The sequence below is a fragment of the Alosa sapidissima genome, chromosome 17, assembly GCF_018492685.1.
Source record: "Alosa sapidissima isolate fAloSap1 chromosome 17, fAloSap1.pri, whole genome shotgun sequence".
NCBI classification, from domain to species: domain Eukaryota; kingdom Metazoa; phylum Chordata; class Actinopteri; order Clupeiformes; family Clupeidae; genus Alosa; species Alosa sapidissima.
In genome coordinates, this window is record NC_055973.1 from 15,911,770 (window position 1) to 15,932,178 (window position 20,409).

Here is a 20,409-nt window from a genome sequence, read left to right on the forward strand (position 1 = left end):
GCAATGCAGCATCACTTCATTCACTTCAAAAAACTGAACATTGTGTGTATGCTGGTTTAAGCCTTCACCACACTGCATCTGAAGATAGAGAAGTTCAAAGCGTTCTCAGCTCAGACAGGATGCAGAGTTTCTGATGATACCAGAGCGCTGAATGAAAGATTGGGAAAGATGAGTGACTGGGGCAGGAGGAGAGGAGAGAGAGGAGAAGGGGAGGAGAAATCAGACAAAACGGTGGGAGGGAGGGAAGAGTCAAGAGAGGAGAGAGCACAGCATTGACCTTGGGCACATCCACCAAAAACAGGGCCGCCTTCCAGCAGCATCATTAGAGGAATGGATGGATTTCTTAAACGAGAGGAGAGAGACAGAGATTGATGACCTGCAGTGCGCACACACACACACACACACACACACACACACACACGCACACACACACGGGAGCACCTTGTCTCTCTTTAGCATTTGTGTAGCTAATATCCCGTTTCATGACTCATAAAGGCAGAAACACGCCAGTGCTTTACTGCACCATGTGGTCTTTATTAAAGTGGCTAATTCATGTGATTTATGGAAGCTACCGGATTGTAAACAACAGTGGGGAATGTGGGGAGCCAAAATGGCCGCCTGGCTCACTTCCCCTAGGCCTGCACTCGTCTTGGCAGACTGGAGACCAGCTCCTCCAGTCTCCTCTTTGACCTCCACCATTAACCCAGGCTATAAGAACTGACCCCGGGCAGGCTGGGAGGGCGAGGAGAACATGAAACTTTGTGATCCTGCACTTGTGGGGGTCAGAGGTGGATGTAGCTGGGTGCAGATGAGCTGGGGTGCATTCCACAGGGGACAGCTAAAGCCACTCTTACTCAAGCATGCCACTTGTGTGTCTGTGAGCGTGTATGTGTGTGTGTGTATGTGTGTGTGTGTGTGTGTGTGTGTATGTATGTGTGTGTGTGTGTGAGTGTGTGTGTGTGTGTGTGTGTGTGTGTGTGTGTGTGTGTGTCTTTTTCTCTTTCTCTGACCACACACAGAATTTAATTTAGTTCACTGTTTCCAGTGTGAGTATTTATCCATGCTAACAAACCACACACACACACGAACACACAAGTTCTCTGACCTCAGTCATATGGTGGAGAGAGGTGCCATGGGGCAGCTGGCTCTGGGGCACAGCGTGTTAGGAGACACACGGCCAATGGGACAGAGCATGACACACACATACAGCGCATGCATCCACCTCAAGCAAACACCAGGGTGTGTAGGGTAACAGCTCAGCTCCACAGATGACTATGGTGATATACTGACCTCTTATATCAGGACTCACCGTCCTCTACTCTCATTTCCCTCGTATATACACACCCACCCACTTTTAACATTGAAGCCATTATCAGAAAAGTAATAAGTTCACAATTCACTTGAGCAGTACATACCTTATGGACAGTTCTAAATACATCACTTGTGTAATAAAGCATTAATAACACAAAGTTGTTGTTATAACATGTGTTATAGCAGCACTTCATCACATACTATGGCTACAAGGGGTATAGAGCCTTGGTGGCAACTGTCCAAAGAAGGGGTGGGGGTACAGGGGTCATTTATAGTTTGCAGGTGTAGTCTTCCCCTTCCACCTCCCTGGTCCTCCCTGAGGGGGGTGGTCTGGTTTAGAATGGGATAATAAACACAGTACTCAGAGGGGCTGAGGTCTATGGCGCACTAACCGCAGGCAGCACCAGCCGAGCCCGGGGTAGGACCAGGCTTACGAGTCTATCCCCGCATCAGAAGCCAGCATCACAGCAGATCGGACTTTTATTGCATTGAGCCGAGGGCAGGGCTCAGAGACCAGGGAGTCACAGAGTGTGAGCGGGAGTGTGTGTGAGTGTGTGTGTGTGTGTGTGTTTGAGTGTGTGTGTGAGTGTGTATGCATGTCCATGCAATGTGACAGAAAGGGAGTGAGATGGACAGTAAAGTAAGAGAGAGCCGATAGCTAGACAAAAAGATAGCAAGACCAAATTAAGGTTTCATGGTGAACAACCAGATATAAAAAATATTTTTTCCCCACTATCAAATTTCACTTTTCCTGAATATTAATCACAAAACTACACCCAATGTGAGCCCATATGTTACTCTGTATGCAGTTATCCCATAGAGTCTACTTGAGGGATAATGAGCAAACATATACCACAGAAGACCAATTCAGACCCAACAAGTAACAAAATCGCATACTTTGGAAAGCTATACTCACATATATTACTTCTTCGCCAGGGCATAAAAATACTTGTACTGTGACTAAGCAAAGCCTTTCTAAAGGCTAGAGTTTACACTCATTGTAACCCTGGTTAATAAGTGTGTGTGTGTCTGTGTCTGTCTGTCTGTGTGTCTGTATGAGATGAGTGCATGCATATGGGTCAGCGTGTGTGTGTGTGTGTGTGTGTGTGTGTGTGTGTGTGTGTGTGTGTGTGAGTGCATGTATATGGGTCAGCATGTGTGTGTGTGTGTGTGAGAAAGTGCGGCCTACACCTGGTACAGGTGGAAATTGGAACTTGTATTATATTTCCTGTGGTTGCCTCAGGAGTGATGTCTTGGCAGGGGAACAGTGCGCCGCTAGACTTTAGGATAACTCCACTTTAATTGACGGGCGGAGAGGCTTTCAAAAGTGGTCAAAGTGCTGACACATCCCCTGCCCTCTGTGTGTGTGTGTGTGTGTGTGTGTGTGTGTGTGTGTGTGTGTGTGTGTGTGTGTGTGTCCATCTCAAAGTAAAGGCTATAAAGAGGAACTTTTGTTTGGCTGAGAAGTAGATACTTAACTTCATACACTCATGACATGGAATGTATGCTGTGTGTGTGTGTGTGTGTGTGTGTGTGTGTGTGTCGGAGAGAGAAGGGGACTACATGGGAGAATATGTGCATATACAAATACACCTACGTAAAAACAATGTTCTGTGTGTGTGTGTGTGTGTGTGTGTGTGTGTGTGTGTGTGTGTGTGCATGCCACAGACAGGTGAGGAGTCACAGATGACACAGATGAAAGGCCTCTGCTTTAAGTCCACATCTCTACTCCTCCATTCATCCCCTTCTCTCCTCTCTTCCTCCACAGCTCTGTCTCTTCTCATCCTCTCAATTTCCCTCATTGTCCACTGTGTATCCACTTATCCTCCTCTCTGAATGCTCTCATTGTCCCGTCATGTGTGTGTGTGTGCGTGCGTGTGTGTGTGTGTGTGTGTGTGTGTGTGTGTGTGTGTGGCAGTGCCAGGTGTGTGTTGATGTTTTCCATGTGTTCAGAGGGACTGTTTCACCTGTCAGATTAAGATGCTCTTCTCTCCGCCACACGCTCCTTCTGTTTCACGACCTACTCCAGTGACGGCAGACATTTTATTAAGACGTCTGTGTGAGTGAGTGTGTGTGTGTGTGTGTGTGTGTGTGTGTGTGAGTGTGAGAGTGTGTCTGTGTGTGTGTGTGTGTGTGTGTGTGTGTGTGTGTGTGTGTGTGTGTGTGTGTGTGTGTCTGTGTGAGTGTGTGTGAGAGAGAGAGAGAGAAAGAGAAAGAGCAAGAAGAGAAATTTAGGAAAGGGTCATTACCATGGACGTGTCACTGACGTTAGCCATATTAGTTTTAGCATTGCGTGCATGTGTGTGTGTTTTCTAATGTAAGGCGAGACCACCTCTTATTTCGCCTTGTCTATCTGTCTGTGTGTGTCTCCGGTGTCTGTGTGTGTGTGTGTGTGTGTGTGTGTGTGTGTGTGTTACATTAAACATTTTCCCAGTGTTTTCTTAGCTTTAAAGTCACAGTTCTACATTGGGCCCAGTTTCCTCTAAAGAAACCCAAAATGTACAAGACAATAAATCATAGTCAAATATGAGCTAAATCCCTAACATAGAATGTGTAATGTATGTATCTGTGCATTCAGTCAAGACATCAGCATAATTCCCAATAATACCACTACATGGCCAGATTGGTCACATAGGCCCTGTTCAGTGCACACACACACACACACACACACTTTCATAGTACTTAAATAAGAGTTTCTTTTGGATTCCAGTGAATTGGTAATTTTATATTACATGTGCTATGAAAATATTCTGTATGCTTCCACATCTGTTTAGAAAGAATTCATGTGAAATGTGTTTCTTATATCATATGTGTACAGTAACAGACTTGTATGTTTTTGTCATGATTAGACCTCTCGCCGACATCTCCCATGATCACGGCCTCTCTCTTATGTCAAATACACGTCAACTTCTCCACAGGTAACACACACGTCATGTGGATGGCACTCCCTCTCCCTCACACCACATACAGTACACACACACACACTTCCTGTATGTGCGAGTCCCCAGCATGCAAGCGTCAGTGGGATATCAAATGGAAATCATGTATGATCGGAGCCATCTGGGCAACAGATTTTGGTGTGGAAGTGCCTCCACCTCCACTCACTGTCCTGCCCTCTGTGGTCTTTACCTGTTGCATTTGCTTTGCAGCATCAGCCTATGAAACAATGCTGACTCTCTGATTCCATTGGGCCTTTATCTAGACCACACGTCTCAACACATGGGCCCACGCGTGGTCAGCCTGGGTGGGTTCTATGGCACTGATTAACCGTTCATTTGGCAGGGTAGTGCCATGGCAACATGATCATCAGTAACACATGACAGATGCTTGGCTCTGCCATACCACCTTGGTCAGAGTGTAAGCTAGGGATGATATGTGTGATACAATAATATACACTGCCGTTCAAAAATTTGGGGTCACTTAGAAATTTCCATTCCAGCCCCAGTCATGTGGTGCTACGTTCATAACAAGCCATATTATGTGATTGACAGACAGACAGACAGGTTACTTTATTCATCCCAAAAGGGACATTTTGGACATGGTGACTGGCAGGATATCTTGGATTTCAGGCAACGTTTCGGGAAGAAAATGAATCATCAACTAACAAGTGAAATGACTCTGGCCCAGTGGCCCTTATCGATCATACTGTCTGGGTCTGCTGCCTTCACAGATTTATTGATCTCTCCCTGCTGTGAACACCTGACAAACTCTTCTGAATCACTTTTTTTTTCACATTGTTTTCTCACTGGGACACATGTTTTTCAGTTAAGCAAACACAGCACTGTAGGCCTCCTTTCCGAGAGTCAGCCCAGATCAGAGGAGCAAGCCCAGGCCGGGCCGGGCCAGGCTGCAGAGAAGACGGGAGAGAACAGAGAAAAAAGGCCATTGAGACGAGAGGAGGAGGAGGAGGAGGAGGAGGAGGGGAAGAGAAATGAGCGTGTTTGGGTGTCACCTCCCCCGGCCGGGCCCAGAGGGGAGAGGGGAGCAGCTCCGCCATCGCTCTTGTTTAATGGAGCGTGAGTCACCTGCAGTAGCGCTGCTGCGTTACCAGATTACACCGGCGACCCTCCCACACGCCATACATCAACCGCCGACACACACACACACACACACACACACACACACACATCACAAAACATATGCAGAGATGGAGAGATAGTGAGAGGAAAAGACAGAGAGAGAGAGAGTATGTGAGTGAGTGAGAGAGAGAAAGAGAGAGAGAGAGAGAGAGAGAGAGAGCGAGAGCTGGGAGCAAGAGAATTTCTATAGATGGGGAAAGGTTAAAAAATGAGATAGAATCTCCCACCATCACAAATGCATGTTTTATTTTTATCTGGCTTGTCCGCGTCGGAGTGAGTGGACATGACTGGAATGTGGCACCAGTCTGCGTACGATGCCAAATCTGACCAACCTTCACTGTGTGTAACTGCCTGTTTCTTTCTGCCAGCCTTTTCACAAGCATCTCTTAAAAACAGTGTGACAAGGAGGGGGGAATGAAAACACTATAAAGCCTGGAAGCCAGAGAGTTTTGCAACATCTCTAATAACTGTCTGGAACTGGCAGAGCAAGTTGTCCTGGGACCTTTCTCATCTAATTGTATCTCTCTCCCTCAGCCTCTCTCTCTTTCTCTCAGTATAACTCAATCTCTCTCTCTTTCTCTCTCTCTCTCTCTGCCTGTCTCTCTCTCCCCCTTTTTGTCACTGGTAAGTGTTATCTTTCTCTGAAGTTCAGGAATGTTCTAAACTCATAAATCCCATTACTCAACTGCAGTGGACACACTCATGCCACTGCAACTTAGTATTCTATTACAAATCTGATCAAACTCAACAAGGTGTGTGTGTAGAGTGAGCATGCACATGAATCAGCCACACACACACAGACACTCACACACACACACACACACACACACACACACACACACACACACCAGGTTTGTGCACAATTTGAATAGCAATTCTGCTTCCTGTTTGCTACCGTAATTGAAATGCCAGTGAAATTCAACAATTGAATTGGAATTTATGAGCCAGTTTTAATTAAATTCTGGAATTTTGCACAAGTCACAGACACACACACACTTTGTTTAAAAATTCAGATCACTGCTGCACACAGATTAAAATGTGTGTGCAGGGGCTGGCCTACCCTGACCTTTTAGCGTAGTGTAGTTTATGTAGTGAGTAGGGATGCAACGGATCCAATATTCGATTTCAGATTCTTTGAACCGTTTTTTTGATTGGGTTTCGGATTCTGTTTTGTTAGCTTATATTAGATTTTCTAAATGTTGCCTGGAAATATGTTCACCTTTCCTGCTTCAGCTCCAGTATCACAGGAACTAACCCCCCCACACACACACACACACACACACACACACACACACACACACTTAAGTGGAAGGTTTGTGAGAAACAGGCATTTGCAATACCGCTTCAGTCAAAGGAGTTGCATCTTTATTCAGTGGCCAACAGTTCAAGTTACAGTATGCATAAGTCTGCTTCACTAACTTTGTTTCAGCCGCCAGCTCCTAGTTATTCATCAGCGTTTTTCTCTCTCTTTCCACCACTCAAACACCACTTTCATGACAAGACACTGTGCTATATGAATGCTGTTCTGTTGACTGCTAGATTTTAGTTGCTTCATGCATGGAGGACAGACCAGTCTGTCCATCATTGGTGATGGGCTTAAAAAAACATTCTGCACATATTAACAATATTGGGACTATATATTGGGAATATTTGTCTTGTTCCAGCACAAATTAAGCCCTGGGAAGAAACTTAAACATCGGAGTTCGGTGCATCCCTAGTAGTGAGTGAAAAAAGCAAACAAATGCAACAAAAATATGACAAGTAAGATTTCTTATTCAATGACAACAGACCTCATACTATCACTAGTGACTCTGAAGCTGACAATGCTACATAAGTGCACTGCGCAAACGCACATGCACACACACACACACACACTTTCCCTAACATGTGAACAGAAGCCTCAGGGCTACACTCCACTGTTGCTCTTGGTCCTACACAGCTGGTGTATCTGTTACAACACCTCCGAACACATTGATATGCACACGCACACGCACATACATACACACACTAGCATAATCTTATTTTCTTGATATCATGTTTCATTTGTCTTGGTTGGCCCACTGTTTCTCCTTCCCATCCTGGCTCAACATCATCATCTTCATTACCATAACGATAGGGGGAGAGAGAGAGCAAGAGAGGGTGAGAGAGTGAAAGATGGAGAAAAAGACTGGAGCCCAGACATAAACATGGTCACACCAAAACACACACACACACACACACACACACACACACACACACACACACACACACACACACACCCTAAATCAGATCAGGGTAGCAGAACATTAATGAAAATTAACTGCACCTTTCCTTGCCTGAGCTAATCATATTTATCCAGTGGCTAGACATACCCCCCACCCCCCACACACACACACACACTTTATCATCATACAATTTGACCCTGGAACAAGGCTTGCTCACTCACTCACTCTCTCTCTCTTTCAAACCAACGACACAACACACACTCTCTGTGGTCCACTGACCTTGACGAGCGAGTGAAGGCTCTTCTCCCCGAACATGTTGCTGAGAAATGAGCAGTCCTCCGGGCTCTGGACATGCGGCTGCAGCTGAGATGGCAACACAGCCAGTAGCTCATACAGCCCTGCAGGAAGCACAGGAAACCGCGTTACACACACCCACACACACACCACCACCACCATGTGCACAGTTATAAACACGCACACAAACACACACACACACACACACACACACACACACACAACACACACACACACACACACACACACACACACACACACACACACACACACACACACACACACACACACACACACACAGCAGAGTCTGAGGGACCATTGACAGATGGACTGACAGACATACACTTACAGGCAGATATGTGCACAAACTTACCACATAACCATACACTAGACAAAAGGGCAGACAGACAGACAGACACACACATACACACACACACACACACACACACACACACACACACACACACATTCACATTTGATGGCAGTGCACAATATATGAAGATGTATGCATGTATTTAGCAAAACACCACTTACACACATACACACATGTATACTCACACAGATATATGACATATGGGACCTACTTTATGTACACATCTATTGATGTCATGGATTACCATCTAAGCACACACACAGGTATGCTTGTGCATGTGCATGTGCGTGTGTGTGTGTGTGTGTGTGTGTGTGTGTGTGTGTGTGTGTGTGTGTGTTTGCATGAGTGTGTTTGGGTGGAGGGGAAAGACTGGGCAGCTCTTCTTTCCCAGAGTGGACTTCCTGCCTTTGTCTCAACCCTTCCTGTTTTTCCAGGAATACATGGCTGGACTTAAGCAATAAATCATCAATAAATCACACACAGACACAGACACACACAGACACACCACACAAAACACACTTAAGCAGCAGCCCAGGTGAACCCTCCATTAGCCTTGTAAACCCTCACACATCCCCTTGACGCTACAGGCTAGTCCTGCAGCTTCTAACCTTTCAACTTATATGGACACAGCAGCAAATGGATGTCTGTAGTGTATTTGGATGTGTGTGTGTGTGTGTGTGTGTGTGTGTGTGTGTGTGTGTGTGTGTGTGTGTGTGTGTGTGTGTGTGTGTTTCTACACTGCCTGTCAATGAGAAGAGCATGCCATATTATAAAAGATTTAAAAGAGCAGGGACCTAACAAGGGGGCGGGGGCATGTGGAAAAGCCATCGCTAAAGCAACAGACTTCAGTACTCTCTCTCTCTCACGCACACACACACACACACACACACACACACACACACACACACACACACACACACACACACATGCTCATACACACAGAAACGCAGACACACACACACACGTTCACTAAAAGGTCATTCTCTGTATCATTATGAGATCAAAGTTGTTTCTGGGTCAAACTTTAAGTAGTTATCAGTCAAGCCATTCCTGGCACAGGAGAAAGTGTATGTGTGTGTGTACAATTACACTTTGTGTGTGTGTGTGTGTGTGTGTGTGTGTGTGTATAAAAGTGTGTATAAAATGCTTATTATGGCTTTGGTTCATGCAATTGCATGTACGTTATATGTTAGTGAATGTTGGGTGGGAGAGGAAGTCACCGTCAGGGTAGTTCAACCCAGTTCAAGCCAGGACACTCTACATTAGGGCACTGCACAAGCTCACAGTGTGGTGTTTTTACGTATGTTTATGTGTGTATATGTTTATGTGTGTGCACCATGCATTGTTAGCTTCTAATTACACAGGGATGTGGACCATATTTACCACTTGCAGTTTTGGCATGATTCATTTCCCATACCAGTTTATGGTATGGTGTTTAAAGACAGACACACACACACACACACACACACACACACACACACACACACACACATGGCTGAAGCAAAACTTCCTATTCACGTCTCCAGTCCCACGGTGCTGGAGTGAAACAGCAGTGGTTCTCAAACGTGTGTATTTTAAACAGGGCTGGGGCAGTCAGGTTGGCACTCACACAGGTCAGTGGCCTGAGCTCCACACACTGTAATTACACACACACACACACACACACACACAAACAGAGGTCAATCCAGCGTGAAATATGCTCTGCTGGATTTCACACGAACACTAAGTATGCTGGCCAAAGGACACACACACACACACACACACACACACACACACACACACACACACACAGGAGGCCAACTGGCTGCATTTGTTGACAAAGATTTAAGGCATCATTTCTGAAGCTTTATTTTTATGCTTTCTGAAGAGTGAGGGAACTTTACCCAAAATAACTTCTTATGAAGATGAAGTTGACAGGACACACAACCCTCCACCTTCCAACACAAACACACACACACACTGGACACACACACTCGCCAAAACCACATCTACACCAACTCAGGCCTACATGGTCATTGTGATAGTAGTGCTAAGCTCAGACATGTCAAAGACACAGCTCAAAAATACAAACGCATGCAGACACACAATCGAATGTCCACTCTACACATTAGTAGAGATGCAAAATGTTGTAACTGTAACTGTAAAACTGGAAGTCCTCAACATAATGAGAAATGGATGGACATACAGAAAGAGAGTGAAAGAGATAGAGATGGAGAGCTAGTGAGTGTGAGTGTGAGTGTGAGTGTGAGTGTGAGTGTGATCTTTAGAAATGAGGGCTGCATGAAGAAATGAGGGCTGGATTCTGCCTGTGTTGACCTCATGCTAGTGCTGAGTGAGTTATACTCCTCCACCGTACTCTACCACACACGCTCATACACACACACACACTCATCCCAGAGCAAACACGCGGACACACTTGAAGTGTACATGGAAAGGAACACACACACTCACACACACACACACACTCACACACACATACACACACTAATTATCCGGAAACACTTGGACAGTCACATACTCACACACACACACACACACACACACACACACACATACACACACTAATTATCCGGAAACACTTGGACAGTCACATACTCACACACACACACACATACTCACACACACACACATACACACACACACACACACACACACACACACACACACACACACACACACTAGATGCTAGGGTAAGTCCTCTGGGCTCACTACTGGGATGGCTCTAAAGGGAGCATGAGCTGCTGCAGACGACTGAAGGAAGCAGAGGAGCAGATCAGAAAGATGAGTGTGAACATTCAACGGCTGCGCTCTGTGTCTCTCCATCCATCTACCCATTCCCCTTCCTGATCTACCTCTGTCTCCTCTTAACCCAGACAGAGAGAGAGAGAGGGAGGGAGGGAGGGAGGGAGGGAGAGGAAGAGAGAGGAAGATGTGAGCCGAGATACTGACAGGAGAGAGAAGGCAGAAGAAAACAAATGATACAAAGTCATGAGGAACGAAATGAAAGGAAAGTGACAGAGAGCAGCAGAAGCAAATAGAGAGGTGTGCAATGTAAGACCATTATGACAGCAGCGATTCTCTATCTCTTACGCACACACGCGCGCACACACACACGCATACACACACACACACACACACACACACACACACACACACACACACACACACACACACACACACACACGCACACACACGTGCTCGCTCACACTCATGCTCTAAGCGTCGCCCCATTAAATCCGTCCCCGTGCAAGTAACCTGTCGTTAAGCAGTTACCGTGGCGACACTGCTTTGGACGAGCTCACAGTAGCAATTTTACAGCTCCGTCTCTCCTGTGGCGCTTGCAGACGTGAGATCATGTTTGGGTGAACATGTGTGTGTGTGTGTGTGTGTGTGTGTAGACCCCCAGGATGACCCTAATCGTGCTGGCTTTTGGAGCTCTTTTCACTCAAACTGTCCAGCTGTAAAACCCCAACACACAGTGGTAAAATGCACACACTCACAACAACACAACATGCACAGTGTACACACACACACACACACACACACACGCACACACACACACACAACAAATTGTCTATGAACATACCCTGGGTTTGACATTACTGTATTAGACCACAGGCACAAATCACGACATTCGCAGACACACAAACACACACAGACGCACAAGAGGTAACTGAACTCCTTTGGCAAAATACAGGGCTCTTTTCTAAGCCATAAATGTCTGTTGTGCTGCCCAGCATTCTAACCATCAAAGGTCCCACACACACACACACACACACAGGGCAGGGTGAGGTCCCTCATGTCGACAATTCTGTCATATCGAGTCACACACCCGCACCACAGGCCAGTGACAACATCCTTGGAGTGCCACCTCCGCTGTGGTAGTGGCTGTTGCCAGGTGCAACTGAGCGAGCCCTGATTGGCTTTGATATGGAGCGTGTGACAGCATGTGCCTGGACCAGGAACAGAGATCAGAGAGGGCAGTGACCACTCGAGACCTTCAGCGCTCTCTCTCTCTGGGATCAGACACACACACACACAAAACACTCACCTTTTAAACTTAAAGGCCCACTAGCTCATGGGACAAAGCTTTAGATATGGAATTTATGTGACTATACAGTCTGCTTAACATACTCAGACACACACACACACACACACACACACACACACACACACACACACACACACACACACACACACACACACTCACACACACACACACACACACACAAAAGGCCTTTGCCAATGCTCAGAAGCCAGAAAGATCCCTTTTAGTTTCACGCTGCATAACATCTAGATTTGTATTCCTCTGCAGGATGGCCAAGAGAGAGAGAGAGAGAGAGAGAGAGAGAGAGAGAGAGAGAGAGAGAGAGGGAGAGAGAGAGAGGGAGGGATAGACCAGAGAGGAGGGAAGGCAAACAGAGGGGGGAATAAAAACGAGTTCAGGCCTCTCTAGAACTTTATAAACTCCAGAACAGAGGGATGGCGAGAAAAAATTTAGGAGAGAAGAGACAACAAAGGACGAATGGAAATGAACACAGAAGAAACCTGGATGAGAGGCAGGGAGAGAGAGTCTCTGCACGTGTGTGTGTGTGTGTGTGTGTGTGTGTGTGTGTGTGTGTGTGTGTGTGTGTGTGTGTATATGTGTATGAGAGAGAGAGAGACAGAGAGAGAGAGAAAGAGAGAGCAAGAGATCGTGTGAAAGCGATTTGGACTAGTAGGAAAAGTGGAGTCCAGCAGTGTCTCTCACATGCTTCCAAAATCAAGCCTTCCCAATTTCTATACACTGGAAAAACACCTTTATAAACTAAACACACACAGTCACACATACATTTGCACACACACACACACACACACACACACACAGACATAACCCAGGAGCGGTGTCTATGAGCCAGACCTAAATGATCTACCACCTCTGCTTAACACTCATTTCCAGAGGACTCTCACAACCCTCAAAACCAAGTCTGCAGGTCCACACACACACACACACACACGCTGCCAAGCCTTCCTCTCTTAGGACCCTATGCAGCCAAGACTCCAGGACACGTCGAGGAAATGTCCGACCGAAGGTCACATGCTGCTATATGCTCCACTCTGCTCTAATTCCTTATGACCACACACATACACACACACACACACACACACTTTATTTCATTCATACATATGCACATATTTTGTCACAAACACACACACACCTCATTCCAACACCCACGCCGCCAACACACACATACAAACCAAAGCCTTACAGAATTACACTAAAGTCATTAAGCAAATCTTATTATATGATAAGAATTCCAATAGAGATATGACATTAAGACTGATAAAACATTATTAATAAATCCTCATTCCACACTTGTTTTAATTTCCTCAGATATTTAGATTGGTGTTAGCTCAACGTTTCAAACATTCACAGCCATTTTTGACAGCCACATTTGAACATTCTTTGTGTGTGTGTCACAAACTTGAACTTGTGTGAGGGGGTATGTGCAAGTGTGCCATGTAGCTATTGACTGGCTTATTTATGTGGAGTTTGTGCTAAACTATACAACAGAGAAATACTAAAAAAAACACACACACACACACACACACACACGCGCACGCACGCCACACATACATACATACGCACGCACGCACGCACGCACGCACGCAACCTGTTCGGTGCTGTGTGTCCTTTGGATAGAGACTGTGCTGGATATCATTATACCTCTGAAAAAACACACACATAAAATAAAATATAAATAAATGACATTCCTTCTCCCTCTCCTCCCCTCACTCTCGTTCTATCCATTTTTTGTCATTTCTTCTCCCTGCTTTGCTAAAACAAAGTGGAAATTTTCATTCTGATGTAATTGGAAACAGGGAGCTTTTCCAGTGGCAACAAATCCTTGTGTTACAGTGCCGTGTCCCAGTGGCAAGGAGAGGGGGAGAGAGGGAGAGGAGGGAGAGAAAGAGGGGAGTGGAGGAGAGGATGGATGGAGGGGGAGAAGGATAAACGGCTGGAAAGCGATAAAGTGCTCCCGTAGCGCACACCGCTGCCACCACTTTAGCCAACACTCTCTCTCTCTCTCTCTCTCTTTCTAACGTTCACCCATCTCTCCGTCTCTCACCCGGTCTCTTCCCCCTCAATTCCTTCTTCTCTCTTCCCTTATCCTCTCCATCCTTCCTTCCATGCCCTCCATCTCTTTCAGCCGCTCCCTTTCCCTCTCTCAGTCCCTCCTCTCCCTCCCTCTCCATCTCTCACTCACTTTCATTTCTCTCCCACTCTCTCTCTCTCTCTCCCTCTCTTTCGCCACAGATTCCAGATGCTCGGCATTCTTGACATCAGAATGGAAAAATTTACTGTTAGCCGAGAAGAAATTTAATACGGCCATTCCTGTCATGTCCCTCATAGCAGCGCTAGTGGGCCGCCGGTCTGGGGAAGCCATAGAGCGTCGCAGAGCGATAAACAGTATGGCCCCTCAATATGGCCCTCATTACCTGTTCGCGATTACACAACCAGTCACTTGTTTGAGGAGATCGGCGGAACAATACACACACACACACACACACACACACACACACACATACAAAGAAACACACACACACACACACACACACACACACACACACACACACAGACAAGCACAGACACACACACACACTCATTAGAAAAATAAGTGTGTCTGGTAGAAAGGTTTGCTCTTCAAAAGCTTTCCATGTGTAGTCTTTGGTGTGCCCTTCCTGCTGAGAGGGCCTGGCTCTGCTTATCTTTTAGGCCTGCCGTGGGACCCTTAAAAAGCTGATAGGACAGGCAGGGCCGGAGCGCTGCCGTGCCGTAAACGTCCACGCGGCCCCACCGTGGATCCATGAGCCTCGTCACCTGCTGGAGGATGTGCTGGGCTGTGATGGATCTCTCTCAGTGATGTGCTCCACTGTGGACTTGTGCCTTCGGTCATTTGTACTGTTTGAGGACATTCTGGACCTCTATTCAAGGTCATTCTCTGCCATGCTCCCACAATGTGATGCAGTGCTCAAATGCCTCTATAAGGTCATTCTCTGCCATGCTCCCACAATGTGATGCAGTGCTCAAGCTTACTTGTCTTAGATACCTGTGGCTGTATCCCTTGCAGTGATGTGTAAATGTACACTGTGCTATACATCCTGATAATGTCTCTGTCATACTGTGTAATACTTTGTTTATGCCAAAACAGTCGTCCTTTATGGTTCAATAAGGCATGCCACATCAAATCTGTCCGCGTGCCTGATCCTTCGGTGTTTACTTATCTGAGCGCAAGTTGAAAATATGCTACACAAAAACATTGACAAAACACACCTTGCGCAATTGTTTATGTGTGTGTGTGTGTGTGTGTGTGTGTGTGTGTGTGTGTGTGTGTGCACGCGCGCTTCATCACGGCGCAGCATAATTCACAACCGAAGGTCCTCTCATATTCTCAAACACGGTAAACATCTTTCCTGGCGACTAAAAAAACACATTCAAACAATCATCCCCAAATCCAGTGCACATTTGTTTGATGTGCTGAAAGTCCACGGACCCCTGGTAATAGTGTGTTTGCACGTAGTTCTGTGTGTGCCAGAGAGAGACAGAGTGAGAGTGGAGGAGAAACAGGGACACACAGAATGAGCTTCCAACAGTGTGTGAGTGTGTGTGAAAGTGGATACAGTGGTCAGATACTGACTGTGGGCAAGGTCACATTACTAAATTTTACCAGCAGACAAAAGAAATGAGAATATGATGCATCAAGAGAGAGAGAATGATGAAGAAGAAGAGGAGAGAGAGAGAGAGAGAGAGAGAGAGAGAGAGAGAGAGAGACAAAAGAGAACGAGAGAGATGATTTTGAACAGAGACCAAAGAAGGAATTTTGGCAGGTCTGTGGTGGCAGAGCTGCCTCAGAGCCGTTTAAAGCACACTTGGACAATTAAATCTTAATTTCCTCCCATTTGGACAGGTGTGTGTGTGTGTGTGTGTGTGTGTGTGTGTGTGTGTGTGTGTGTGTGTGTGTGTGTGTGTGTAAATATGAACCAGGAGCCAAGAGGTGGCTGGGGAGTTCAGTCAGTTACTATCCCATGGCAAAAATTCTTTCTACTACACATACTGTATGTGAAGTTTACATCCATATGTGACACAGACACAGACACACACACAAACCAAAAGCCTGGTCACTGCTTCATGTGTTTCCAAAGTATTTATTAAATCTCAGATGTTACCCCATGGAGGTGGCACTAAACGTAACTCTACCACACACTCCTTTCTCTTTCATCTTATCTCTTTTACTCTCTCTATCTGTTCCATTCTGTTTTTTCTGCTCCATTCAATCTTTTTCTTTCTTACCCTCATTCTTTCCTCCATAGTTTCTTCTTTTTGATTTATTTCTTTACTTATTTATTTATTGATTGATTTTCTTTCACTTTTTTCTTCCTGTAAGCTGTGGTTTTAAATATGCAATGTAATATACATTTGATGTAAAATTAAATAAAATATATTTTATTCCTTCTTTCTTCTGTCTTTCTTTCTTTCTTTCTGTGACTTGCTTTCTGCCGAGACAAGAGGCAGAGCTCCAGATTCTTCCATGAGCATTTTCTTACATTCATTTATTAAATCTTAATTGCAAGAAAGATGTGATGAATTAACAAAAGAAAGGGGGACAAAGAGAAGAAAAAGGCCAGAGAAGGAAAATATGGGTTTCACTGTGAGACGGGTCTTGCCTCGATCCAGCCACACCATGTTTATTCAGCAAACACACACACACGCTCTGACACACACACGTGCACACACACACACACACACACACACACACGCACACACACACACACACACACAAACATGCATACAAAAACATGCAACCACATTTAAATGATCAACGTCACAGAGAAAACATGTCTCTCTCTCTCTCTCTCTCTCTCTTTCTCTTTCTCTCTTTTACAGGCCCTAAAAGTCAGCGTGTAATTAAAAGATCACACACAGCAAATCAGGGCAAGCAGAGTTGTCCCACATTAGATCATCCCAAAGCAGCACACTGGGGCCCACACTTTGACATTTTAAATCGGCTATAAAAGACCAGAGTGACGAAATGACCAAATGACGTTCTGGAGCAGGATAAACGCACGGCTACTCATCAGTCCAAACCAAGACAGCTAACAGCGCCTGCGGTCGGTGTGTGTGTGTGTGTGTGTGTGTGTGTGTGTGTGTGTGTGTGTGTGTGTGTGAACGTGCATTTATGATTGTGTGATGCGAGTGACGCATGTAATCATTCAACAGTCACACACACACTTTCTGGGTGTTTCTGTAGTGGTTTGGAGTGCACCACATCAACTTAGCAGAAACAAATGTAGAATGTTTAGGAAGCAGTCACAAATGTAGAATTAAGACATAAATCATGTCTGAAACACTCATGACAAACAGATTTTAAACCAGTTGTAGTGTTGATGTTTTTATTTTTTTTACAAAACTGCTTAAAGTCCTGTTTTGAATCTTGAATAAGACATTTGCCATCTCACTCTCACATACAGTACACACAATTGGAGAGCTCTCAACCATCCAACAAATAATCACTCCATCTGTCTCTCTCTCTCTGTCTCTCTCTTTCTCTCTAGTGCAGCACCACTTCTGTTCTTCTTTCTCATCACTCTGCTGAGACTTCAGTCTAACATCCCCCCCGCCCACACACTGTTTGTCTGTATTTATGTCATCATTATCTGTCTCTTCTGTGCAGTGTTTTTTTATTTCACTCTGTCCAGCTCCTCTCTCCATCTCTCCATCTCTCCGGCCTGTGCTCGTATTTCAGAGTGTAAGCAGCAGGAGAGGCGAGGCGACCCTCTCTGTTTGGGGACAGAGGGGACCATACATGTTTGATTTGGAAAGAAGGACACTGCCAGTAATTGCCTGAAATGACTATAATCGTAATTGATGGTCTGGCTTTCCACTTTGTCTATACAAATTTCCACAGCGAGTACGTAATCGCCAGCGCACGCCATGTCTACAGGCCAACCACCGACACACTCTTTATCCATCAGAACCCCTTCTTCTCTCTCGCTCTCCCCCAACTCTCTCTCTCTCTCTCTCTCTCTCTCTCTCTCTCTCTCTCCCTCACGGGCATCGTTTCCTCACAAACACACACACACACACACCTGCACCAACAGAGACGCAGACAGACGCACATGCAGGCAAACACATATAGACAGGCACTAACAGGCCCAATGGGTCTCCGTGCACTAACCCATCACCGTAATCGCCCGCAGGAATGCGAGAGCTCGCGGCGGAGGCGGCCTCGGGGATACGTGTGTATCCGTGCGTGACTGACATGGACGGTAAGGCCGAGCGACGGCACCACAAGCGGCTCTGCAAATCGCCCTAGTGAACTGTGACATTTTCCTGGAGGACATTCTTGAAGCGTTTAAAGTTTTATTTTTTTGGACCGAGGAGCCATAATGTTGCGAGACATGGTGACTCATCTTTACTGTATAAATGAGATTACTGATCCTTTCTCGTGTCCAGCTAGAATGTTTTTATTTGTTTGAATTGAATTAAATGACCATGGCCAAGGCCATGTCTGTGTGCTAGCTGTGTATTTGAATTCTGTTTTAACTAACTCTTGGACAATTGCTACAGCATATTCACAGTATTGTTTCAATAATGTTCAAAAACTATTTGATGGTAGGAATTCTTCACTGACTCATAGTCTTCACTGACTCAAAGTCACAAATAAAGTACTAGGTTCTGTTAGGGTTCTCAGGTTCTAGCTTCCCACTATGAAAATGAGGTTGCCCAGAACAGATTCTTCACAGTCCTGAAGTGTTCCTCATTATGGAAAACTACTGTAGAGCTGTTGGCCAAAATACCATGAACGAGGTTCTGCAAAGACACTTTTACCAGAGGGTTCCAAGGCAAACCATTATTGGCTCCTTCATGGAAACATTCAGTAGAAACCATCAGGGTTCCTGGTTCTGTCTTTTTCATAGTGCAATATGCCATAGGCCATGATGAGTGTAGGACAGGAGTGGTTGTTGATAAATGATTGATTGGTATTGATTTGGGCGATTGATGAGGGAGTGTGTGCTCACCTGGCTCATTGCCGGCTCCCGTTGAGAGGGCGGGCATGGTTTCTGCGCTGTGGGTCCCCACAACTTCACACTGTTGCCACGGTGATTCAGCGCTGTGTCCACAGTGTTGCTTGTGTTTTCGTCAAAAGGCACACCCCCAGTCAGACCGGCTCATTGTCTTTATACCATGAAATTATGAAGAAAGCTGTAACACACACACAAACACACACACACAGACACACACACACACAAACATTAATACATGTATAGCAAGAACAGTGTTTAATGACACACATACACACATACAAGCTGAAACAATGCAGTAAGCACTGACTGATGTTTATCCTTCATTTAACAAATAAACGGCAGCTAATCAAATAAAAGAAAATGCTTTTTTTCTGACTCCCTCACACACACACACACACACACACACACACACACACACACAAAGAGTTCTGTGGAGAAGTGGCTCCTGAGAGAAACATTGCTCAGTGTGATGAAGAGGCCCCACAGGTGGACCCCCTCTGACCTCTTGAACTCCACATGACCTCCAGCAGGTGCTGCTACTGCAGTAAGTAAAAACACCACACACACACACACACACACACACACACAGCCTGAGTGCTCTGATGAATACACATACACACCAGAAATGCTCTAATGTGTGCAGACACACGTTGACAGAGCGCAGTTCGCTACGCAGGAAAAACAGCCCTATATGGTACATGTGTCCACAGAGAGAGACTGTGTGTGTCAGGGTGTCATGTAGGATGAAAGGAGAGCTGTTTTACTGGCCAGAGGAAATCAAAAGGCAGATGGACTGAAGGAGGGAAAAAGAGAGAGAGAGAGGGAGAAAGAGAGAGAGAGAGAGAGAGAGAGAGAGGGGACAGAGGTGAGGGAGGTGTCCCATCCAAAGCAAACTTCTCACTGGACTGGCTTTCGCTTCTCTTCTCTATCTGTCTAGAGGATAGAAACATCTGCCTACTCTCTTTCTCTCTCTCTCTCTCTGCGTGTGTGTGTGTGTGTGTGTTTGCGTGACTGTCAGTGGCAGAGGGTTCAACTGTGCTCTGTACAGTTAGTATGTCTGTGTGTGTGGGTGGGTGGATGC

At 45.7% G+C, this 20,409-nt stretch overlaps 1 protein-coding gene across 4 annotated transcripts in view; it reads right to left on the bottom strand.

Annotated features, from left to right (window-relative positions):
* mpp7a (membrane palmitoylated protein 7a) overlaps positions 1–20,409 on the bottom strand; it is a 126,519-nt gene that overhangs the window by 75,331 nt on the left and 30,779 nt on the right. For all 4 annotated transcript variants that reach the window (XM_042067356.1, XM_042067355.1, XM_042067354.1 and 1 more), the window contains exons 3-4: positions 19,323–19,506; positions 7,874–7,992 (exon numbers count right to left, since the gene is read on the bottom strand). In XM_042067356.1, the coding sequence (XP_041923290.1) occupies positions 7,874–7,992; positions 19,323–19,359 (156 nt within the window). In that variant the 5' untranslated portion in view covers positions 19,360–19,506. The remainder of the gene's footprint in view (positions 1–7,873; positions 7,993–19,322; positions 19,507–20,409) is intronic.